The 27,572-nt window shown below is 46.6% G+C and overlaps 1 protein-coding gene across 1 annotated transcript; it reads left to right on the top strand.

Annotated features, from left to right (window-relative positions):
• The first annotated feature begins 15,968 nt into the window (after window positions 1-15,968).
• Window positions 15,969-20,468, top strand: LOC148378563 (janus kinase and microtubule-interacting protein 3-like). Its single transcript, XM_088367857.1, has 11 exons — window positions 15,969-17,345; window positions 17,482-17,586; window positions 17,731-18,042; window positions 18,268-18,330; window positions 18,417-18,515; window positions 18,605-18,787; window positions 18,955-19,017; window positions 19,079-19,147; window positions 19,224-19,301; window positions 19,358-19,591; window positions 19,671-20,468. Exons 3-11 carry the CDS (start codon window positions 17,974-17,976, stop codon window positions 19,785-19,787), a joined length of 975 nt encoding a protein of 324 aa, XP_088223983.1. The 5' UTR covers window positions 15,969-17,345; window positions 17,482-17,586; window positions 17,731-17,973; the 3' UTR covers window positions 19,788-20,468.
• Window positions 20,469-27,572: the final 7,104 nt, after the last annotated feature.

The raw sequence follows: 27,572 nt of genomic DNA, 5'->3' as shown, positions 1-27,572 counted from the left end.
TGCAAGTTTTCCACTGCAAGAAGAGGCTCGTATCATTGACCAGGAGCGAGCTACAATGGTGAGTAGCCATAACATTTATGTTAAACACTTCCTATTTCATGTCTAACAGTACTTGATTTAACAAATAACCATAAATAAATACAGTGTGGGCACTGAAGTTAACATATGTGATTATACTGCCTAATCTGTCACCGAGTAGATTGTTGCAAAGTAATATAAGATCCAAAGTTGTAATTCAGAATAGTTTTCAAAAGAAGGCCATTAGAATTATATACAAGTCTGATTACCCCGAACAAGCTATTAATTAAATCACAAATTCTTCAATTCAAAGATTTGGTAGATTATCAGACAAATAATGTCTAACAGTAATTGATTTAACACATCACGATAAGTAGATTGAGTGTGGGCACTCTCAAGTTAACATATGTGATTATACTGCCTAATCTGTTACAGAGTATGTTGTTGCCAAGTAATGTAGAATAGATCCAAAGTAGTAATCCAGAATAGTTTTGAAGAGGCCATTAGAATGATAAACAAATCTGATTACCTTGAACATAATAACAAGCTAAGTGTTTAATATGTCCTATGAAGTCAAAATTGGGCACCATCATGTGGTGAAATTTGGAATTGCATCACATCCAATTTTGCCTGGGAACAAACAGATTACATAAATCTTAGTTTTGAATAAGCCACTCCTTCTCAAACAAGTAAACTCTGCCCATTTTGCGCAGTAGATGTTCTGTTAATATCTAGTATTTATACAAAGTCATAATTTAAATTGCTTTCAACCTTCATTCATCGGTTCAACCAACATTACTCGCTCTTCTTACCAACTTGTATTGATTTAACTAAGCGTTTAATACTTCCTATCAGGTCTCAAATCGAGATTTGGCAAAATACAATTTCAGCAAATCCAATTTTGCCAGGGAACAAAAATAGATTAAATAAACTAAATAAGTCCTCTTCCCATTAAATAAATCAGAAAAGTCTGTCTTGTAACCAGTCCTCTTCAAACAAGTAAAGTCTGCCCATTTTGTGCCGTAGATTTTGTGTCTATGCCTAGTATTTAAACAAAATCATAATTTAAACGACTTCTTTCCTTCATTCACTTTGGAAATTTGGAATTGCAGCAAATCGAATTTTGGCAGGGAACAAAAATAGATCAATTAAACTAAATAAGTCTTCTTCCCATTAAATAAATTAAAAAAGTCTGTCTTGTAACCAGTCCTTTTCAAACAAGTAAAGTCTGCCCATTTTGTGCCGTCGATTTTGTGTTAATGCCTAGTATTTATACAAAATCATAATTTAAAGGACTTCATTCCTTCATTCACTTTGGAAATTTGGAATTGCAGCACATCAAATTTTGCCTGGGAAGAAAAGTAGATTAAATAAATTTAATAAGTCTTACTACTTCCCATTAAATAAATTAAATACGTCTTACTTGTTCCCACTCCTTTACAAAAAAGTAGTTTAAAACGAGGTCCCTTCACTCAACCTTTAACCCTATTTATTCACCTTCTAGGCTAAGTGTTAAAGGCTAAGTGTTAAAGGCTAAGTGTTAAAGGCTAAGTGTTAGAGGCTAAGTGCCAGAGGCTAGGCGCCAGAGGCGAGTTTTTGTGGGCTGAAGTTTTAGTGGGGTTAGTGTGAATACAATCCAAAAGAATACAACAGAATACAATACAATAGAATATAATACATAGATTAAATTCAATAGCTCTTACTACTTCCCATTAAATAAATTAAATACGTCTTACTTGTTCCCAATCCTTTTCAAAAAAGTAGTTTAAAACGAGGGCCCTTCACTCAACCTTTAACCTCAACCCCGCACGTCACATTGTGTTGTATCTGTGAATGTTGGTTGTGGCCAAATGATAGTTTTCTTTCATTCGTTTAGGTTCCACGGTGTTTGTTGGCTATGTTTTCCACTGTCAGAAGGATGAAAATACAAAGTACAACGCTTGGACGTGGGCGAAGACGTCACCGGTGAGTCCTTCCTTCCTATTTATTTACCTTCTAGATGCTAGAGGCTAAGTGTTAGAGGCTAAGTGTTAGAGGCTAAGTGTTAAACACAATACGAACAACACAACGATACTGCACTGAACAACACGATACCGCACTGAGAAACACGATACCGCACTGAACAACACGATACCGCACTGAACAACACCATGCCGCACTGAACACCATGCCACACTGAACAACACCATCCCGCACTGAACAACACCATGCCGCACTAAACAACACCATGCCGCACTGAAATACACCATGCCTCACTGAACGACACCATGCCGCACTGAAAGACACCATGCCGCACTGAACGACACCATGCCGCACTGAAAGACACCATCCCGCACTGAACACCATGCCGCACTGAACAACACCATCCTGCACTGAACAACACCATCCCGCACTGAACAACACCATGCCGCACTGAACAACATTATGCCGCACTGAACATTATGCCGCACTGAACAACACCATGCCGCACTGAACAACACCATGCCGCACTGAACAACATTATGCCGCACTGAACAACACCATGCCGCACTGAACAACACCATGCCGCACTGAACAACACCATGCCGCACTGAACAACATTATGCCGCACTGAACAACACCATGCCGCACTGAACAACACCATCCTGCACTGAACAACACCATTCCGCATTGAACACCATGCCGCACTGAACAACACCATCCCGCACTGAACAACACCATCCCGCACTGAACAACACCATGCCGCACTGAACAACATTATGCCGCACTGAACAACATTATGCCGCACTGAACAACAACATGCCGCACTGAACAACACCATGCCGCACTGAACAACACCATGCCGCACTGAACAACATTATAACGCACTGAACAACACCATCCCGCACTGAACAACACCATGCCGCACTAAACAACATTATGCCGCACTGAACAACATTATGCCGAAATGAACAACACCATGCCGCACTGAACAACACCATGCCGCACTGAACAACACCATCCTGCACTGAACAACACCATCCCGCACTGAACAACACCATGCCGCACTGAACAACACCATGCCGCACTGAACAACACCATGCCGCAATGAACAACACCATCCCGCACTGAACAACATTATGCCGCACTGAACAACATTATGCCGCACTGAACAACACCATGCCGCACTGAACAACACCATGCCGCACTGAACAACACCATCCTGCACTGAACAACACCATCCCGCACTGAACAACACCATGCCGCACTGAACAACATTATGGCGCACTGAACAACATTATGCCGCACTGAACAACACCATGCCGCACTGAACAACACCATGCCGCACTGAACAACACCATGCCGCAATGAACAACACCATCCCGCACTGAACAACACCATGCCGCACTGAGCAACACCATGCCGCACTGAACAACACCATCCTGCACTGAACAACACCATGCCGCACTGAACAACACCATTCCGCACTGAACAACACCATGCCGCACTGAACAACATTACGCTGCACTGAACAACACCATGCCGCACTGAACAACACCATGCCGCACTGAACAACACCATGCCGCACCGAACAACACCATGCCGCATTGAACAACACCATGCCGCACTGAACAACACCATCCTGCACTGAACAACACCATGCCGCATTGAACAACACCATGCCGCACTGAACAACACCATCCCGCACTGAACAACATTATGCCGCACTGAACAACATTATGCCGCACTGAACAACACCATGCCGCACTGAACAACACCATGCCGCACTGAACAACACCATCCTGCACTGAACAACACCATCCCGCACTGAACAACACCATGCCGCACTGAACAACATTATGGCGCACTGAACAACATTATGCCGCACTGAACAACACCATGCCGCACTGAACAACACCATGCCGCACTGAACAACACCATGCCGCAATGAACAACACCATCCCGCACTGAACAACACCATGCCGCACTGAGCAACACCATGCCGCACTGAACAACACCATCCTGCACTGAACAACACCATGCCGCACTGAACAACACCATTCCGCACTGAACAACACCATGCCGCACTGAACAACATTACGCTGCACTGAACAACACCATGCCGCACTGAACAACACCATGCCGCACTGAACAACACCATGCCGCACCGAACAACACCATGCCGCATTGAACAACACCATGCCGCACTGAACAACACCATCCTGCACTGAACAACACCATGCCGCATTGAACAACACCATGCCGCACTGAACAACACCATCCTGCACTGAACAACACCATCCCGCACTGAACAACACCATCCCGCATTGAACAACACCATCCTGCACTGAACAACACCATGCCGCACTGAACAACACCATGCCGCACTGAACAACACCATTCCGCACTGAACAACACCATGCCGCACTGCACAACACCATCCTGCACTGAACAACACCATCCCGCACTGAACAACACCATGCCGCATTGAACAACACCATCCTGCACTGAACAACACCATGCCGCACTGAACAACACCATGCCGCACTGAACAACACCATGCCGCACTGAACAACACCATGCCGCACTGAACAACATTATGCCGCACTGAACAACATTATGCCGCACTGAACAACATTATGTCGCACTGAACAACACCATGCCGCACTGAACAACATTATGCCGCACTGAACAACATTATGCCGCACTGAAAAACACCATCCCGCACTGAACAACACCATGCCGCATTGAACAACACCATGCCGCACTGAACAACACCATGCTGCACTGAACAACACCATGCTGCACTGAACAACACGATCCTGCATTGAACAACACCATGCCGCACTGAACAACACCATCCTGCACTGAACAACACCATCCTGCACTGAACAACACCACCCCGCACTGAACAACACGATCCCGCATTGAACACCATCCCGCACTGAACAACACCATGCCGCACTGAACAACACCATTCCGCACTGAACAACACCATGCCGCACTGAACAACACCATGCCGCACTGAACAACACCATGCCGCACTGAACAACACCATGCCGCACTGAACAACATTATGCCGCACTGAACAACACCATGCCGCACTGAACAACACCATCCCGCACTGAACAACACCATGCCGCATTGAACAACACCATGCCGCACTGAACAACACCATCCTGCACTGAACAACACCATCCCGCACTGAACAACACCATGCCGCACTGAACAACATTATGGCGCACTGGACAACATTATGCCGCACTGAACAACACCATGCCGCACTGAACAACACCATGCCGCACTGAACAACACCATGCCGCACTGAACAACACCATGCCGCACTGAACAACATTATGCCGCACTGAACAACACCATGCCGCACTGAACAACACCATGCCGCACTGAACAACACGATCCCGCATTGAACACCATCCTGCACTGAACAACACCATGCCGCACTGAACAACACCATGCCGCACTGAACAACACCATTCCGCACTGAACAACACCATGCCGCACTGAACGACACCATCCTGCACTGAACAACACCATCCCGCACTGAACAACACCATGCCGCATTAAACAACACCATGCCGCACTGAACAACACCATCCTGCACTGAACAACACCATGCCGCACTGAACAACACCATGCCGCACTGAACAACACCATGCCGCACTGAACAACATTATGCCGCACTGAACAACATTATGCCGCACTAAACAACATTATGTCGCACTGAACAACACCATGCCGCACTGAACAACACCATGCTGCACTGAACAACATTATGCCACACTGAACAACACGATCCCGCATTGAACAACACCATCCCGCAGTGAACAACACCATGCCGCATTGAACAACACCATGCCGCACTGAACAACACCATGCTGCACTGAACAACATTATGCTGCACTGAACAACACGATCCTGCATTGAACAACACCATGCCGCACTGAACAACACCATCCTGCACTGAACAACACCATGCCGCACTGAACAACACCATGCCGCACTGAACAACATTATGCCGCACTGAAAAACACCATGCCGCACTGAACAACACCATCCCGCACTGAACAACACCATGCCGCATTGAACAACACCATGCCGCACTGAACAACACCATGCTGCACTGAACAACATTATGCTGCACTGAACAACACGATCCTGCATTGAACAACACCATGCCGCACTGAACAACACCATCCTGCACTGAACAACACCATCCTGCACTGAACAACACCACCCCGCACTGAACAACACGATCCCGCATTGAACAACACCATCCCGCACTGAACAACACCATGCCGCACTGAACAACACCATTCCGCACTGAACAACACCATGCCGCACTGAACAACACCATGCCGCACTGAACAACACCATGCCGCACTGAACAACACCATGCCGCACTGAACAACATTATGCCGCACTGAACAACACCATGCCGCACTGAACAACACCATCCCGCACTGAACAACACCATGCCGCATTGAACAACACCATGCCGCACTGAACAACACCATCCTGCACTGAACAACACCATCCCGCACTAAACAACACCATGCCGCACTGAACAACATTATGGCGCAATGGACAACATTATGCCGCACTGAACAACACCATGCCGCACTGAACAACACCATGCCGCACTGAACAACACCATGCCGCACTGAACAACACCATGCCGCACTGAACAACATTATGCCGCACTGAACAACACCATGCCGCACCGAACAACACCATGCCGCACTGAACAACACGATCCCGCATTGAACAACACCATCCTGCACTGAACAACACCATGCCGCACTGAACAACACCATGCCGCACTGAACAACACCATTCCGCACTGAACAACACCATGCCGCACTGAACAACACCATCCTGCACTGAACAACACCATCCCGCACTGAACAACACCATGCCGCATTGAACAACACCATGCCGCACTGAACAACACCATCCTGCACTGAACAACACCATGCCGCACTGAACAACACCATGCCGCACTGAACAACACCATGCCGCACTGAACAACATTATGCCGCACTGAAAAACATTATGCCGCACTAAACAACATTATGTCGCACTGAACAACACCATGCCGCACTGAACAACACCATGCTGCACTGAACAACATTATGCCGCACTGAACAACACGATCCCGCATTGAACAACACCATCCCGCAGTGAACAACACCATGCCGCATTGAACAACACCATGCCGCACTGAACAACACCATGCTGCACTGAACAACATTATGCTGCACTGAACAACACGATCCTGCATTGAACAACACCATGCCGCACTGAACAACACCATCCTGCACTGAACAACACCATCCTGCACTGAACAACACCACCCCGCACTGAACAACACGATCCCGCATTGAACACCATCCCGCACTGAACAACACCATGCCGCACTGAACAACACCATTCCGCACTGAACAACACCATGCCGCACTGAACAACACCATGCCGCACTGAACAACACCATGCCGCACTGAACAACACCATGCCGCACTGAACAACATTATGCCGCACTGAACAACACCATGCCGCACTGAACAACACCATCCCGCACTGAACAACACCATGCCGCATTGAACAACACCATGCCGCACTGAACAACACCATCCTGCACTGAACAACACCATCCCGCACTAAACAACACCATGCCACACTGAACAACATTATGGCGCACTGGACAACATTATGCCGCACTGAACAACACCATGCCGCACTGAACAACACCATGCCGCACTGAACAACACCATGCCGCACTGAACAACACCATGCCGCACTGAACAACATTATGCCGCACTGAACAACACCATGCCGCACTGAACAACACCATGCCGCACTGAACAACACGATCCCGCATTGAACAACACCATCCTGCACTGAACAACACCATGCCGCACTGAACAACACCATGCCGCACTGAACAACACCATTCCGCACTGAACAACACCATGCTGCACTGAACGACACCATCCTGCACTGAACAACACCATCCCGCACTGAACAACACCATGCCGCATTAAACAACACCATGCCGCACTGAACAACACCATCCTGCACTGAACAACACCATGCCGCACTGAACAACACCATGCCGCACTGAACAACACCATGCCGCACTGAACAACATTATGCCGCACTGAACAACATTATGCCGCACTGAACAACATTATGTCGCACTGAACAACACCATGCCGCACTGAACAACACCATGCTGCACTGAACAACATTATGCCGCACTGAACAACACGATCCCGCATTGAACAACACCATCCCGCAGTGAACAACACCATGCCGCATTGAACAACACCATGCCGCACTGAACAACACCATGCTGCACTGAACAACATTATGCTGCACTGAACAACACGATCCTGCATTGAACAACACCATGCCGCACTGAACAACACCATCCTGCACTGAACAACACCATGCCGCACTGAACAACACCATGCCGCACTGAACAACATTATGCCGCACTGAAAAACACCATGCCGCACTGAACAACACCATCCCGCACTGAACAACACCATGCCGCATTGAACAACACCATGCCGCACTGAACAACACCATGCTGCACTGAACAACATTATGCTGCACTGAACAACACGATCCTGCACTGAACAACACCATGCCGCACTGAACAACACCATCCTGCACTGAACAACACCATCCTGCACTGAACAACACCACCCCGCACTGAACAACACGATCCCGCATTGAACAACACCATCCCGCACTGAACAACACCATGCCGCACTGAACAACACCATTCCGCACTGAACAACACCATGCCGCACTGAACAACACCATGCCGCACTGAACAACACCATGCCGCACTGAACAACACCATGCCGCACTGAACAACATTATGCCGCACTGAACAACACCATGCCGCACTGAACAACACCATCCCGCACTGAACAACACCATGCCGCATTGAACAACACCATGCCGCACTGAACAACACCATCCCGCACTGAACAACACCATGCCGCACTAAACAACACCATGCCGCACTGAACAACATTATGGCGCACTGGACAACATTATGCCGCACTGAACAACACCATGCCGCACTGAACAACACCATGCCGCACTGAACAACACCATGCCGCACTGAACAACACCATGCCGCACTGAACAACATTATGCCGCACTGAACAACACCATGCCGCACTGAACAACACCATGCCGCACTGAACAACACCATCCTGCACTGAACAACACCATGCCGCACTGAACAACACCATGCCGCACCGAACAACATTATGGCGCACTGAACAACACTATGCCGCACTGAACAACACCATGCCGCACCGAACAACACCATGCCGCACTGAACAACACGATCCCGCATTGAACAACACCATCCTGCACTGAACAACACCATGCCGCACTGAACAACACCATGCCGCACTGAACAACACCATTCCGCACTGAACAACACCATGCCGCACTGAACAACACCATCCTGCACTGAACAACACCATCCCGCACTGAACAACACCATGCCGCATTGAACAACACCATGCCGCACTGAACAACACCATCCTGCACTGAACAACACCATGCCGCACTGAACAACACCATGCCGCACTGAACAACACCATGCCGCACTGAACAACATTATGCCGCACTGAACAACATTATGCCGCACTAAACAACATTATGTCGCACTGAACAACACCATGCCGCACTGAACAACACCATGCTGCACTGAACAACATTATGCCGCACTGAACAACACGATCCCGCATTGAACAACACCATCCCGCAGTGAACAACACCATGCCGCATTGAACAACACCATGCCGCACTGAACAACACCATGCTGCACTGAACAACATTATGCTGCACTGAACAACACGATCCTGCATTGAACAACACCATGCCGCACTGAACAACACCATCCTGCACTGAACAACACCTTTCCACACTGAACAACACCATGCCGCACTGAACAACATTATGCCGCACTGAACAACACCATGCCGCACTGAACAACACCATGCCGCACTGAACAACACCATGCCGCACTGAACAACACCATGCCGCAATGAACAACACCATCCCGCACTGAACAACACCATGCCGCATTGAACAACACCATGCCGCACTGAACAACACCATCCCGCACTGAACAACACCACCCCGCACTGAACAACACGATCCCGCATTGAACAACACCATCCCGGACTGAACAACACCATGCCGCACTGAACAACACCATTCCGCACTGAACAACACCATGCCGCACTGAACAACACCATGCCGCACTGAACAACACCATGCCGCACTGAACAACACCATGCCGCACTGAACAACATTATGCCGCACTGAACAACACCATGCCGCACTGAACAACACCATCCCGCACTGAACAACACCATGCCGCATTGAACAACACCGTGCCGCACTGAACAACACCATCCCGCACTGAACAACACCATCCCGCACTGAACAACACCATGCCGCACTGAACAACATTATGGCGCACTGAACAACACTATGCCGCACTGAACAACACCATGCCGCACTGAACAACACCATGCCGCACTGAACAACACCATGCCGCACTGAACAACATTATGCCGCACTGAACAACATTATGCCGCACTGAACAACACCATGCCGCACTGAACAACACCATGCCGCACTGAACAACACCATGCCGCACTGAACAACACGACGTCGCACTGAACAACACGACGCCGCACAGAACAACACGACGCCGCACAGAATAACACAATACCGCACAGAACAACACAATACCGCACAAACAGTTTTAGATAATATTACGTCGCAGTCATGTGACGCGGACATGACGTCAATAGGCGGAACTCACGGCAAAATTATAATCCGTGGGCGTGGCTTGCAACAGGAAGTAGGAAAGCGGCAGTTCTGGCAAACAAGACACACGATGACTAACAAGGCAAATATTTTTGTTTTCAGCTTGCAACTTGACCGTCTAGAGCGTACAAGGTAATTACAACTGTTTTTTTTAGCCCTGAAAAGCGAGGGAGTGTGGCGTTTGGGAGGAATGTCGAACTCGGCGTCTGCTTCCAGCCACAGACGCCAAATTTCGACGATTATTTCGACTGGTCAACGGTTGTAAATTATTGCGTTGACTAAAAACTTTATTTAACTCTACTCTTAACTTTGCCGTTTCAGATATGCGGGTATTACACCGCGGAAATGACGTCAATAGGCTGAACTCTCGCCAAAATTCAAATCTGTGGGCGCAATGGCCTTGAGCGAGACACCGGATACAAACACGACGATTATCAACAGAAATATCTTTATTTTCCGCTTGCAAGTGGACCGTCTAGAGCGTACACGGTAAGTACAACTCATTGTGTTTAAAAAGATTTACGTTTGTGTAGTTTGCGTTGCGTTGTATCTGTGAATGTTGGTTGAGGCTAAATGTTAATGTTTAATTTCATTCCTTTAGGTTCCACGGTGTTTGTTGGCTGTATGTTTTCCACTGCAAGAAGAGGCTCGTATCATTGACCAGCAGGAGCTACAATGGTGAGTACCCCTTTCGTCTTCCATTTATGTTAAACACTTCCTATTTCATGTCTAACAGTACTCGATTTAACAAATAACCATAAATAAATACAGTGTGGGCAGTCACGTTAACATATGTGATTATCCTGCCTAATATGTTTATCACAAATATGTCACTAATCACTAATATGTTTATTTGTTTATCACAACACCTTTGGACCTTCAGCAATCGATTATTTACCTTCATCTACATAGAGACAGAACGATGGTGTCTTAAACATCTCATTCATTTCACCAAATAACTTCACGCAGGTGGATAACGGCCGTCTCGGTCACGCTATGTTGCGTGATGCAGTTTTGAAGAACCAAATGCATTTATTCAATGAATAAGTCAAGCTAGTTCTATGTTTATGATGTTGTAAGTTACGGTACCGATTGAAGTTGAGTTCGAAGCCAGTGGAAAACAGCGCTGCGTTTGTGCTCTCCAGGTACAAATGTTGTGATCTCTGACTGACGACCGGGCGAGACTCGAGTAAGAGATGTCCAAACGAGCTCCGGCAGGGCGGGCCAAGGCGGAGCGAACGGACGCCCTTCAGGCCGCCAATGACGAGCTGAGAACCAAACTGATGGACGTCCAGTTAGAACTTCAGCAGGAGAAGAACAAGGTGAAAACCTCAACAGACAGACACTGCCTGCCTCCCTGCCTGCCTCCCTGCCTGCCTCCCTGCCTGCCTCCCTCCCTCCCAGTTTTCCCGATGTAGATTAGACATGCGTGTGCCATGACTGTGTCAGCCTACATCAACAAATGCACCGAGGACGTCAGCACCACTAAGAATATCATCACCCGGGGCAACCAACGACCCTGGATGACTGAGGAGGTACGTCAAACGCTACGAGCGCGGAACTCTGCCTTCAAGTCTGGCGACAAGGAGACACTGAGGACAGCGAGAGCCAACTTGAACCGTGCCATCAGGATAGCGAAGCGAGACCGCAGTCGAAAATTTCAGGATCGTTTCCACGACGTCAAAAACATCAGGAGTATGTGGCAAGGCATACGGGCGATTACAGACTACAACTCACCCTCCCCCCCCCCGGTGGGTGTAGTTGATGCTGACTTTCTAAATGGTCTAAATAACTTCTTTGGGAGGTTCGAGGCACTAAACGGCACTCCAGCAGTTAAAACTGTCCCCCATCAGGAAGAGGAGGTACTCTGCCTTGACTCCGCCGATGTGTTGAAGACCCTGAGGAGAGTCAACCCCTGTAAGGCCCCTGGCCCCGACAACATTCCTGGGCGTGTGTTCAGGGAATGTGCAAGTCATCTGGCTGGGGTCATCACAGACATTTTTAACACCTCGCTGGGCCAAGCCACAGTGCCGGCGTGCTTTAAGACTGCCTCCATCATTCCGGTGCCGAAGAAACCTCAAATCACCTCATTTAATGATTACCGGCCTGTTGCACTGACTCCGGTTATGATGAAGTGCTTCGAAAGGCTGCTTAAAGGTCACATCGTTTCCAGACTCCCCCTATTATTTGACCCGTTCCAGTTTGCCGACCGGCAAAACCGCTCCACTCAGGACGCCATCTCCTCCGTTCTTCACCTGAGCCTGGCTCACCTGGAGGAGAAGAACACCCATGTGCGGAGGCTGTTCCTGGACTTCAGCTCAGCGTTTAACACCATCATCCCACAGCATCTGGTAGGAAAATTGGAACACCTGGGCTTCAACACCCCCCTTCGCAACTGGCTGCTAGACTTCCTCACCAACAGACCTCAGTCAGTCCGGGTCGGACAGAACACCTCTGATGTCATCACCCTCAGCACAGGCTCCCTTCAGGGCTGCGTCCTGAGCCCCCTGCTGTGCACCCTGATGACACACGACTGCGTCCTCAGGTTCACCACCAATCACATCGTGAAGTCAGCAGACGACACAACGGTGGTGGGGCTCATCAGAGACAACAACGACCTGGACTACAGAGAGGAGGTGGAGCAGCTGGTGGGCTGGTGCAGAGAAAACAGCCTGATCCTGAATGAGGAGAAGATGAAGGAGATCATCGTCGACTTCAGGAAAAAACAGCCTCACCACGCTCCACTGATCATCAACAGCTCAGCTGTGGAGGTGGTCAGCACCACCAAATTCCTGGGGGTCCACATCACAGAAGACCTCACCTGGACTATGAACACTACGGCACTGGTCAAGAGGGCACAGAAGCGCTTGTACTTCCTGCGGAGGATGAGGAGAGCCCACCTGCCCCCACCCATCATGAGGACGTTCTACAGGAGCACCATAGAGAGCATTCTGACAAGCTGTCTCTCTGTGTGGTGTGGAGGCTGCACCGCCTCCGATTGGAAGAACGTGAGGAGAGTGGTGAGGACAGCAGAGAGGATCATAGGGGCTCCTCTTCCCTCCATTCAGGACATTTCATCTCAGCGCTGCATGTCCCGTGCCCGTAACATCATCAATGACCCATCACACCCCCACCATGGACTGTTCTCCCTGCTGCCCTCTGGGAAGAGGTTTGCAGCATCCGCTGCAGGTCCACCAGGTTCTGCAACAGCTTTTTCCCTGCTGTCATCAGACTGTTGAACACTAGAACTGTTGAGCTCTAAACTGAACTCTGCATCACACATTCACAGAACTGTACTTTATGACACTACGGACCTCTATCTTGCACTATCTCGCACTACCAACTTTACTGAACTTGTATAAACCCTTTAAATAGAAGTTTAATACATGGTTTAGCATTCCTCTGCACACTCTTGAATACTGTTTTGCCTACTTGCACTATTGCATAATTATCACTGCTGCACTTTATACTTATTTTTAATATATATATATATATATATATATATATATATATATAGTATATATGTATATATATATATTTTCATAGGGTATGTTACTTCTATTCAACTGCAATATCACTACTTTGTTGTAAGACGTATGCAACGGAATTTCGTTTTGTATGCACCATGTGCAGACAAGATGACAATAAAGTTTGTCTAAGTCTAAGTCTAAGTCATGTCAGGTCAGCTGTCTGGAGAGAGAGAGAAGTCAGGACCTGCGGGCGGAGCACCACCGTGCCACCGCCGCCATGACGGAACTCAAAAGCAAACTCCATGAGGAGAAGCAGAAAGAGTTAGCCATTACCAGGGAGACATTACTGCGGCAGCATGAAATGGAGCTGATGAGAGTGATCAAAATCAAAGATGGAGAGATCCAGCGACTGAATGCCTTGGTCCTCAGCCTGAGGGACGGCTCCATGGACAAGGTGATCCGCTCTATCCGTGTCTGACTATCCGCACGCCACGTCGGGCTTCGATGCGGCCGCTACCGTATTGTGTAGCTTGTCCCCAGTAAGCGTCGCGGCGCTCCGTTGCGGTCTCAACGGCCCGGTGTGGCGCAATGTCTGCTCAGGTGAGGAGGGGGGGCGCTTTGCTGGCGGAGGTGGAGGAGACGCGGCGGTGTCGGGAGACCGAGCGGTGTCGCCTCCACCAGGAGCGCGGAAGAAGCCCTGGCAGCGGCCCAGCAGGCCTGGCAGTCCCGAGCGGCCGAGCTCCGATCGGCTCATCACCAGCATCGGGAGGAGCTGAGCCGAACCAAGAGAGACTGCGAGAGGGAGATCCGCCGACTGGTAGGACTGATCAGATGCGCGGTGCGTGGCTATGTTCCCAATTTCGTTGTATACCTGCAGTGCAATGACACCTAAGGCATTCTATTCTATTCTATTTCACAAGAAGAAAATGTCCGGTTGCTCGCTTCGCTTTTGTCACAGCAAAGGTGTTCTAGTCGATTCAAGAAAAAAATTGGCCGGTTGCTCTCTTTGTTTTTGTCACAATTCTGGCAAATGAGTTTGCCCGCCTGCCTGAGCGCTCCCCGTTTGTACATCCAGACGGATGAGATCAAGCTGAAAGACAGAGCGGTTAGTGTTTTGGATGAAGCCCTGGGGCCGGCCACGTCCACCGCCTTCAGCTGCAGACTCAGGCTGCCGAGCAGCAGATCGCTGCCCTGAGGGATTCCCAAAGGGCGGGCCTAAACTACCCTGGAAGTGGGGTCAACGCCGCTACTAGCAATCCTCTTCATTGCGTAAGCCACCTCATCACACACTTGCAGTACGCATGACTTAGTTCGTTGCTGGAGGAAGGTAGCACAAAAACAGTTTTGAACTTTGAACGAGTGCTTGTGTGTGTGTGTTGCGGGGCGTTTTCAGTCTCAGGAGGATCGGGACACGCGACGGTTTCATCTGAAAATCGCTGAGCTCAGCGCAGTCATCAGGAAACTGGAGGATCGAAACGCCCTGCTTTCTGAAGAGCGCAATGAACTGGTAATTTATTGACGGCACGCTTGAAGGTTTGCGCTACGTTTGATGCGCGCCATCCAGCGAGGCACCCATTGCGCTTGCTTATTAGTTGAGCGGCGCGGCGAGTCGGTTGCCTGGTAGATGTCTTTTATTGGGAGCCAAAGCCACGATTCCGTTCAAACCGATGCAAAAGGAATGGATACGTTCTGGCCCGCGTGTTGTGCGTCTTTCACATCCCGCACTTCATGCTTGCAGCTAAAGCGACTGAGAGAAACAGAAAGCCAGTTTCTGCCACTCCTGTACAAAAACAAACGCCTGAGCAGGAAGAATGAAGAACTCTCGCTGGTGCTGTGTCGCCTTGAAAACAAAGTGCGCTTTGTCACCCAGGAGAACGAGGAGATGGCAAGCTTGGTAAGTCGACGCGGACAACGGCGGCGTGCCAACAGAGTCCACTGCATTTGTGTTCCACAGAGAAGGCCTAGTTCGCTCAATGACCTGGACCGCGGTTGCGGCCAGCAGGACGGTGAAATGGAGTTCCTTCAAGTTGTGGAGCAGCGGCACATCATCGACGACTTGTCCAAGGTATTCAGGCAGGCGACTCGGTGCACGTACGGCAGCGCCGCGCTCGCTGTCGCCAGGAAACCTTTTCCGTCCAAAGCTTGGCCGGCGGCCGCCATCCAAAAAATTGGCCCCTTAAATTCCGACCTTTCAAGCAGGAGCATTGTGCGCACGCGTTTGAACACGCTTTAGACTTGTTTTGCCGTTTTCAGCAGCTCAAAGCTCCCGTTTTGTCAGCGCCTTTGCCACTCGCTGTGCGCTGAAAACGACGGACTTGCCCGGCTGCTCAGCCCGTCAACCATGAGCCGCGAGCGCGACGTCATTGTCCGTAGGCAGCTAGTGGCAAAATGCACCCTGTTAGAGTTGCGCTCGCTCCAACTTATTTTGCAAGAACCACACGGGAGACAAGTAAGTTCTTTTGGACACCTGCAGGTGGAGAGTCCATCCGTTGTACGAATGAAGTCTGACTCTCGGCTCCTGCACGAGCATTTTAATTAAGAGAAACAGGGTGGGTGTAAGAGTGGATTGAATAGAGGAAGCCCTTGACCTCTAGTCAAAACATAGCAAGGGGTGTTTTACGACTTTGTGTAGGAAGGGATAAGCGATAGGGATAAATAAGGGATAAATAATATTATTTATTACAGGTCGCAGTCAAAGTCAAAGCAACACAATGATACGATAAAGATAATCTGGAAAACCCTGACACACCCTGTAGTTGTCACTTTTGGAAAAGACGAGCGTCCCTCCAATCATCGCCGGTGACGTGTTTTTCAGGCTCTGGAGACAGGAGCTCATGTCAGAAATGTCATTGTGAGTCGCGTTTGTTTCTGCGCCGGAGCCGTTCGTTCCCTTTGCATCCAAAGAATCTCAAAGGCGGATTATTTGTGTCGACAGGAGAGAGATTTGCTGCTACGATACCGACGTCGAGAATCTCTGAGGAGGAACAAAGCGTGAGGTCCTGCAAGGTGAGTCTGTTTGTTTGCGGCTGCTTGGTGTTGCGCAAGATGAAATGGCCTTTTTCTCGCTATCGTTCCTCTCGTCGATTCATCGTGAGGTGTCGCTTCAGTTTGTTCAGAGAGATGTTCGCTTCCGCGCCCGCAGGTCATCGAAACATTTTACGGCTACGACGAAGACGTGTTGGTGGACTCGGACGGATCGTCCTTGTCTTTTCACACCGACAGAACCCCCGACACGGAACCCGAAGAGGTAGCCCGCCATTTCTGCCAGCGTATTGGCACCAAACATTCCTCTTCAGCCTGGAATCGGACTCGTCTTTGCGTCGCGGGTGCTTTGTCGCCGGTCTGACTGATTCTGGTACTAGTGCTGTGTTGCATTGGTGTGTGCATGAAGAGGCGGAGCTTCGCTACCGCCAGCTGACGCAAGAATATCAAGCGCTGCAACGAGCCTACGCTCTGCTAGCCCAGACCAGCGAAAGGGGACTACGACGCCGAGAAGGAGATCAAGGTGGCGCCCCTTCCCGCAACCCCCGGCCGGGTCGCAGCCTCCCCGTTCTCACCCAGCCTCGGGTGTTCTCTGGTCTGAAAGGAGGAGGAGGAGCCTCCCTCCTCCTCCTTTCAGACCAGAGAAAAGCTGATGGTAGAAATGGGTCACTATCAAAGCAGAGTAGCAGATCTGGAGTCAGCGCTGAAGCAACAAGGACAGGTAAGCTCATCAATGAGCACACCTTTTTCTCAGACAAAATAGCTACATTCTTCAGTCACTCATCCGTCTGGCATTACTGGACCAACCCCCCCCGCCCCCCCCCCCCCCCCGAACGTGGCTGGGAAAATGCGGAGAAAAGCAAATGTCATTTTCCAGTCAACCAAAGAATTTGTGGATGAAAATGACACAACATTCCAAAGCTGTCCACGCGTTTGTCTCTTCTAGAATGTCAAGTGGGTGGAGGAGAAGCAGCTGCTGCGTCAGAGCAATCAGCAGTTGGCCGAAAAGGTGACGGAAAGAAAGGCGCTGGGCGGAGTCGCTTGGCGTCACACCTGTCGGGAAGCCCCGCAGATGAGGTCTGACTGTCTTTTCAGGTCAGGCGGATGGAGGCGGAAGAAGCGCGTCTGAAAGAGCACATCCAGGATATCCGAGACCAAAACGAACTGCTTGAGTTCCGCATCCTGGAGCTGGAGGTGGGAAGACTCGCACAAGCGTGTTGAGGCCAGAGATGTGACGGACGGACGGACGGACGGACGGACGGATGCATGCCTCTGCCTTTCAGGAGAGGGAGTGGCGCTCCCCCGTCTTGAAGTTTCTGCAAGTCCGTTTCCCAGACGGCCTCAGCCCTTTGCAGATCTACTGCGAGGCCGAGGGCGTGAGCGTACGTAAGGCGTCCCTCGCAACCCTAACCTTAACCCGAGGTCCCAGAACACCTTACATTGCTCCTTGCGCCTTTCCCCCGGACATCGTCATCTGATGAAGAAGCTGGACATCCTGGGCTATAACGCCGTAAGTGTATGTCGAACTCCTTATGTTCGCACTCCACGAGACTCGGCGGCTCAAATGTGACTTTTGGAAGGCTTTGCGCTGAAAGAAGCTTGTTGACGCTGTGCCTTTGGGCTCTTGCAGAATCTCACCAACGAGGAGCAGGTGGTCGTGATTCACGCCAGGACCCTTCTCACCCTAGCCGAGAAGGTAACGCGCACGTCCACGCACGCTCTCGCATTCTGCTTATGTGACAGCAGCCTTTCCTCAGTGGTTAGAATACATCAAAGTGACCAAGTCAGCACTTCAACAGAAGATGTTGGACATTGAAAGTGAGAAGGTAGACAGACACGCGACATCAGCCAAGGGGAACTCCGGCAATGTGCCCCAACAATTCTGACCTTGAGCTGTGCTAGGATATGTTCTGCAAGCAGAAGGGCTACCTGGATGAAGAGTTGGACTTCAGGAAGTGTTCCATGGACCAGGCTCATAAGGTAAGCCGCCCTCAAATCTCCCGCCGGACCACTGATGGACGAGGATTGCGGCCCAGAGGATCCTGGAGCTGGAGGCCATGTTGTACGAGGCGCTACCGCAGCGGGACTGCCCCGCCACGGACGGCGAAAAAGCCAGCCACGCTGGCGTGAATGACGTGCTGACGGCGGATCAGAGAGAAGAGCTTAGGAGCGCCGTGGACCAATGGAAGCGAGCCCTGATGTGCGAGTTGAGGGAGCGCGACGCTTGCATCCTCCAAGAGAGAATGGATCTGCTGCACAGCGCGCAACAGGTAAGGGCCCAAAGCCAGCCCGGCACTTACTTGCACGCTTACTGGCTTTTGAATGCCACTTTCCATTTGTCCGTCCTAGAGGAACAAAGAGCTGAAAGAATTCATCGAAGCTCAGAAGAGACAAATCAAACAATTGGAGGAGAAGTTTCTGTTTCTCTTTCTATTCTTCTCCTTGGCCTTCATTCTGTGGCCCTAACACCAGCTGGTGAGTGAGCTCCAGCGGCACCGCACTCGACACCTCCGATACACTGCCAGCCGGTCTCAGACGTTGGCAGACGCTCCGATGCCAACGTATACCCCCCGCCACGGTGACAGAGGCACCGCGTCACACCGGCGCTCATCCAATCAGAAGGCAGGAAAAGCAAATTCACATGCAGGGCACTTTTGAACCAGAAGAGAGCGCCACAAAAAACGGTTGTTGCCCCAAACGCGCACTAAAAAGGGTCAGAATAACAAGAGTCCCACTGGCCAGCCGGGGCCACCCGTCCAGCTGTTTCTTCAGGGGGGAAAAAAATTGGAGTCACCGGTGAGTACATTTTGCATTTAGCTCTGCTTTTCTGCTTCTGTCTTCAAGTGTGTGGCATCCTGCGATCAAAGAGTCAGCCAACCCCAAAGCGGTTGACCTCAACGTCCCACCACCATGCCTACCAGAGCAGGTGACGTGATGCTTTGGACATCCTTCCGTCTCAGATGCCCAAAAGTACTCTTTGCCACATCTGCGGCAATACGGTGTCTTTTCAAAGGTGCAAATAAATCCAGCGTGGGCGGAACACGCACGTCTTCGGTTTTTCCCGCTTTGTTTGTGTGACAGCTGTTGTGAAAATTTTATACAAATAAAGTTGTATAGTACAGGTTTGGCCAAGCCGCAACTCCCGAACCGCATGCGGCTCTTTTATGTTCATATCAACATTTGTGTGTGTGTGTGTGTGTGTGGGGGGGGGGGGGGGGGGGGGGTTGTGCGTGTTGGCTTCACTTGAGTTCAATTTGGTATTTTGGTCAAAAGCGCATGTGGTGAAATTCCACAAAGTAGGATGGGCAAACACATTTCTTTAAACTATGAGTGTCAATTGGGCTCTCGAAATGGCAGGGAAAAGATGCACAGCAAAACGAAAATACGTAGATGAACACAGGACGTTTTAATCAGAGTGGGAAAGTTTCTATTTTTTGTTGAACGTGATGGCAAACCATTCTGCCTGATATGTCAGACCTCAGCGCATTTCAAAGATTCAAATCTTCAGCGCCATGCACTTCAGCTCACTCCATGCTAACATTGATCAGGCGTCGAACCCGCATCATCATGCTTAAGAGGTGGCCATGCTAACCAGTGCGCCATTATGTCAACGCATAATAACTAAGTCTACTGGTCAAAACAGCGGTTACTATATGACGTCGCTACGTCGTGGTCACGTGACGCAGACAAGACGTCAATGGACGTGGGCAGAGTTAACTTGTTTAAAAGGGAGTAGGCAGAAGAAATATTTAATTTATTTAAATCTATTTTGAGTGCACACCATTATGCCAATGCATAACAACTGTAAATCTACTAAACAAAACAGCGGTTGCTATATGACATCTGCCACGTCGTGGTCACGTGACATACGTGACGTCGATGGGCGTAACTTTCGCCGGAATTCAAATCCGCGGGGAGAGTTAACTTGTTTAAAAGAGAGTGGGCAGAAGAATTATTTAATTTATTTAAATCTATTTGGTGTGTGCGCCATTATGTCAATGCATAACAACTGTAAGTCTACTAAACAAAACAGCGGTTGCTATTTGACGTCTGCCACGTCGTGGTCACGTGACGCGGACGTGACGTCGACGCCTACTTTACATCCCACCGATCACAGGACTCCTCGGCTGCATAACCGTGCCCCCTTCCCAACCAATCGGATTTGCTATACGCGAAAACGACGCCAATGGAAAGAGCTTCCGCCCAAATTTAAATCCGTGGGCGTGGCTCGCAGCAGGAAGTAGGAAAATGGCGGCGATGTTGACAAAGACACAGCGGATGGTAACATACGACTAACAAGAGAAATATTTTTATTTTCTGCTTGCAACTGGACCGTCCAGAGCGTACACGGTAAGTACAACTCATCGTTTTTAAAAAGAAGTACTTTTGTTGCCCTGAAAAGCGAGTGAGCGTGGCGTTTGTGGGGGACGTCGAATTTCGACGATTCTTTCTGGTCAACGGTTGTAAATGATTGTGTTGATTAAAAAAGAAAACTTGATGTAACTCTACTTTTAACTGCCGTTTCAGATAGATTTGGAATTGCATCACATCCAATTTTGCCTAGAGCGTACACGGTAAGTAACACTCGTTGTGTTTAAGGAGATTTACGTTTGTAATAGCAGAAGTGTAGCCGCGTTGCGTTGTACGTGTGAATGTTGGTCCGGGCGAAATGTTAATGTTTAATTTCATTCCTTTAGGTTCCACGGTGTTTGTTGGCTGCAAGTTTTCCACTGCAAGAAGAGGCTCATATCATTGACCAGGAGCGAGCTACAATGGTGAGTAGCCATAACATTTATGTTAAACACTTCCTATTTCATGTCTAACAGTACTTGATTTAACAAATAACCATAAATAAATACAGTGTGGGCACTGAAGTTAACATATGTGATTATACTGCCTAATCTGTCACCGAGTAGATTGTTGCAAAGTAATATAAGATCCAAAGTTGTAATTCAGAATAGTTTTCAAAAGAAGGCCATTAGAATTATATACAAGTCTGATTACCCCGAACAAGCTATTAATTAAATCACAAATTCTTCAATTCAAAGATTTGGTAGATTATCAGACAAATAATGTCTAACAGTAATTGATTTAACACATCACGATAAGTAGATTGAGTGTGGGCACTCTCAAGTTAACCTATGTGATTATACTGCCTAATCTGTTACAGAGTATGTTGTTGCCAAGTAATGTAGAATAGATCCAAAGTAGTAATCCAGAATAGTTTTGAAGAGGCCATTAGAATGATAAACAAATCTGATTACCTTGAACATAATAACAAGCTAAGTGTTTAATATGTCCTATGAAGTCAAAATTGGGCACCATCATGTGGTGAAATTTGGAATTGCATCACATCCAATTTTGCCTGGGAACAAACAGATTACATAAATCTTAGTTTTGAATAAGCCACTCCTTCTCAAACAAGTAAACTCTGCCCATTTTGCGCAGTAGATGTTCTGTTAATATCTAGTATTTATACAAAGTCATAATTTAAATTGCTTTCAACCTTCATTCATCGGTTCAACCAACATTACTCGCTCTTCTTACCAACTTGTATTGATTTAACTAAGCGTTTAATACTTCCTATCAGGTCTCAAATCGAGATTTGGCAAAATACAATTTCAGCAAATCCAATTTTGCCAGGGAACAAAAATAGATTAAATAAACTAAATAAGTCCTCTTCCCATTAAATAAATCAGAAAAGTCTGTCTTGTAACCAGTCCTCTTCAAACAAGTAAAGTCTGCCCATTTTGTGCCGTAGATTTTGTGTCTATGCCTAGTATTTAAACAAAATCATAATTTAAACGACTTCTTTCCTTCATTCACTTTGGAAATTTGGAATTGCAGCAAATCGAATTTTGGCAGGGAACAAAAATAGATCAATTAAACTAAATAAGTCTTCTTCCCATTAAATAAATTAAAAAAGTCTGTCTTGTAACCAGTCCTTTTCAAACAAGTAAAGTCTGCCCATTTTGTGCCGTCGATTTTGTGTTAATGCCTAGTATTTATACAAAATCATAATTTAAAGGACTTCATTCCTTCATTCACTTTGGAAATTTGGAATTGCAGCACATCAAATTTTGCCTGGGAAGAAAAGTAGATTAAATAAATTTAATAAGTCTTACTACTTCCCATTAAATAAATTAAATACGTCTTACTTGTTCCCACTCCTTTTCAAAACAGTAGTTTAAAACGAGGGCCCTTCACTCAATCTTTAACCTCAACCCCGCACGTTGTGTTGTATCTGTGAATGTTGGTTGTGGCCAAATGATAGTTTTCTTTCATTCGTTTAGGTTCCAAGAAAACTTGATGTAACTCTACTTTTAACTGCCGTTTCAGATAAGCGGGTATTACGTCGCAGTCAAATGCCGCGGATATGACGTAATTGCCCGAACCTCCGCCAAAATTCAAATCTGTTGGCGCGATGGCCGTGAGCCACTGAGCAGCGACGATTATCAACAGAAATATCTTTATTTTCTGCTTGCAACTGGACCGTCTAGAGCGTACACGGTAAGTAACACTCATTGTGTTTAAGGAGATTTACGTTTGTAATAGCAGAAGTGTAGCCGCGTTGCGTTGTACGTGTGAAAATTGGTCGAGGCGAAATGTTAATGTTTAATTTCATTCCTTTAGGTTCCACGGTGTTTGTTGGCTGCAAGTTTTCCACTGCAAGAAGAGGCTCGTATCATTGACCAGGAGCGAGCTACAATGGTGAGTAGCCATAACATTTATGTTAAACACTTCCTATTTCATGTCTAACAGTACTTGATTTAACAAATAACCATAAATAAATACAGTGTGGGCACTGAAGTTAACATATGTGATTATACTGCCTAATCTGTCACGGAGTAGATTGTTGCAAAGTAATATAAGATCCAAAGTTGTAATTCAGAATAGTTTTCAAAAGAAGGCCATTAGAATTATATACAAGTCTGATTACCCTGAACAAGCTATTAATTAAATCACAAATTCTTCAATTCAAAGATTTGGTAGATTATCAGACAAATAATGTCTAACAGTAATTGATTTAACACATCACGATAAGTAGATTGAGTGTGGGCACTCTCAAGTTAACATATGTGATTATACTGCCTAATCTGTTACAGAGTATGTTGTTGCCAAGTAATGTAGAATAGATCCAAAGTAGTAATCCAGAATAGTTTTGAAGAGGCCATTAGAATGATAAACAAATCTGATTACCTTGAACATAATAACAAGCTAAGTGTTTAATATGTCCTATGAAGTCAAAATTGGGCACCATCATGTGGTGAAATTTGGAATTGCATCACATCCAATTTTGCCTGGGAACAAACAGATTACATAAATCTTAGTTTTGAATAAGCCACTCCTTCTCAAACAAGTAAACTCTGCCCATTTTGCGCAGTAGATGTTCTGTTAATATCTAGTATTTATACAAAGTCATAATTTAAATTGCTTTCAACCTTCATTCATCAGTTCAACCAACATTACTCGCTCTTATTACCAACTTGTATTGATTTAACTAAGCGTTTAATACTTCCTATCAGGTCTCAAATCGAGATTTGGCAAAATACAATTTCAGCAAATCCAATTTTGCCAGGGAACAAAAATAGATTAAATAAACTAAATAAGTCCTCTTCCCATTAAATAAATCAGAAAAGTCTGTCTTGTAACCAGTCCTCTTCAAACAAGTAAAGTCTGCCCATTTTGTGCCGTAGATTTTGTGTCTATGCCTAGTATTTAAACAAAATCATAATTTAAACGACTTCTTTCCTTCATTCACTTTGGAAATTTGGAATTGCAGCAAATCGAATTTTGGCAGGGAACAAAAATAGATCAATTAAACTAAATAAGTCTTCTTCCCATTAAATAAATTAAAAAAGTCTGTCTTGTAACCAGTCCTTTTCAAACAAGTAAAGTCTGCCCATTTTGTGCCGTCGATTTTGTGTTAATGCCTAGTATTTATACAAAATCATAATTTAAAGGACTTCATTCCTTCATTCACTTTGGAAATTTGGAATTGCAGCACATCAAATTTTGCCTGGGAAGAAAAGTAGATTAAATAAATTTAATAAGTCTTACTACTTCCCATTAAATAAATTAAATACGTCTTACTTGTTCCCACTCCTTTTCAAAACAGTAGTTTAAAACGAGGGCCCTTCACTCAATCTTTAACCCCAACCCCGCACGTTGTGTTGTATCTGTGAATGTTGGTTGTGGCCAAATGATAGTTTTCTTTCATTCGTTTAGGTTCCAAGAAAACTTGATGTAACTCTACTTTTAACTGCCGTTTCAGATAAGCGGGTATTACGTCGCAGTCATGTGCCGTGGATATGACGTAATTGCCCGAACCTCCGCCAAAATTCAAATCTGTTGGCGCGATGGCCGTGAGCCACTGAGCAGCGACGATTATCAACAGAAATATCTTTATTTTCTGCTTGCAACTGGACCGTCTAGAGCGTACACGGTAAGTAACACTCATTGTGTTTAAGGAGATTTACGTTTGTAATAGCAGAAGTGTAGCCGCGTTGAGTTGTACGTGTGAAAATTGGTCGAGGCGAAATGTTAATGTTTAATTTCATTCCTTTAGGTTCCACGGTGTTTGTTGGCTGCAAGTTTTCCACTGCAAGAAGAGGCTCGTATCATTGACCAGGAGCGAGCTACAATGGTGAGTAGCCATAACATTTATGTTAAACACTTCCTATTTCATGTCTAACAGTACTTGATTTAACAAATAACCATAAATAAATACAGTGTGGGCACTGAAGTTAACATATGTGATTATACTGCCTAATCTGTCACGGAGTAGATTGTTGCAAAGTAATATAAGATCCAAAGTTGTAATTCAGAATAGTTTTCAAAAGAAGGCCATTAGAATTATATACAAGTCTGATTACCCTTAACATAACAACAAGCTATTAATTAAATCACAAATTCTTCAATTCAAAGATTTGGTAGATTATCAGACAAATAATGTCTAACAGTAATTGATTTAACACATCACGATAAGTAGATTGAGTGTGGGCACTCTCAAGTTAACAGATATGATTATACTGCCTAATCTGTTAGAGTATGTTGTTGCCAAGTAATGTAGAATAGATCCAAAGTAGTAATCCAGAATAGTTTTGAAGAGGCCATTAGAATAATAAACAAATCTGATTACCTTGAACATAATAACAAGCTAAGTGTTTAATATGTCCTATGAAGTCAAAATTGGGCACCATCATGTGGTGAAATTTGGAATTGCATCACATCCAATTTTGCCTGGGAACAAACAGATTAAATAAATCTTAGTTTTGAATAAGCCACTCCTTCTCAAACAAGTAAACTCTGCCCATTTCGCGCAGTAGATGTTCTGTTAATATCTAGTATTTATACAAAGTCATAATTTAAATTGCTTTCAACCTTCATTCATCGGTTCAACCAACATTACTCGCTCTTATTACCAACTTGTATTGATTTAACTAAGCGTTTAATACTTCCTATCAGGTCTCAAGGCAAGATTTGGCAAAATACAATTTCAGCAAATCCAATTTTGCCAGGGAACAAAAATAGATTAAATAAACTAAATAAGTCCTCTTCCCATTAAATAAATCAGAAAAGTCTGTCTTGTAACCAGTCCTCTTCAAACAAGTAAAGTCTGCCCATTTTGTGCCGTAGATTTTGTGTCTATGCCTAGTATTTAAACAAAATCATAATTTAAACGACTTCTTTCCTTCATTCACTTTGGAAATTTGGAATTGCAGCAAATCGAATTTTGCCAGGGAACAAAAATAGATCAATTAAACTAAATAAGTCTTCTTCCCATTAAATAAATTAAAAAAGTCTGTCTTGTAACCAGTCCTTTTCAAACAAGTAAAGTCTGCCCATTTTGTGCCGTCGATTTTGTGTTAATGCCTAGTATTTATACAAAATCATAATTTAAAGGACTTCATTCCTTCATTCACTTTGGAAATTTGGAATTGCAGCACATCAAATTTTGCCTGGGAAGAAAAGTAGATTAAATAAATTTAATAAGTCTTACTACTTCCCATTAAATAAATTAAATACGTCTTACTTGTTCCCACTCCTTTACAAAAAAGTAGTTTAAAACGAGGTCCCTTCACTCAACCTTTAACCCTATTTATTCACCTTCTAGGCTAAGTGTTAAAGGCTAAGTGTTAAAGGCTAAGTGTTAAAGGCTAAGTGTTAGAGGCTAAGTGCCAGAGGCTAGGCGCCAGAGGCGAGTTTTTGTGGGCTGAAGTTTTAGTGGGGTTAGTGTGAATACAATCC

Source organism: Syngnathus floridae, unplaced genomic scaffold (assembly GCF_059516105.1).
Source record: "Syngnathus floridae isolate MCC-2025c unplaced genomic scaffold, RoL_Sflo_1.0 HiC_scaffold_38, whole genome shotgun sequence".
Classification (NCBI taxonomy): Eukaryota; Metazoa; Chordata; class Actinopteri; order Syngnathiformes; family Syngnathidae; genus Syngnathus; species Syngnathus floridae.
This window is presented reverse-complemented; position numbering and strand designations above follow the sequence as displayed.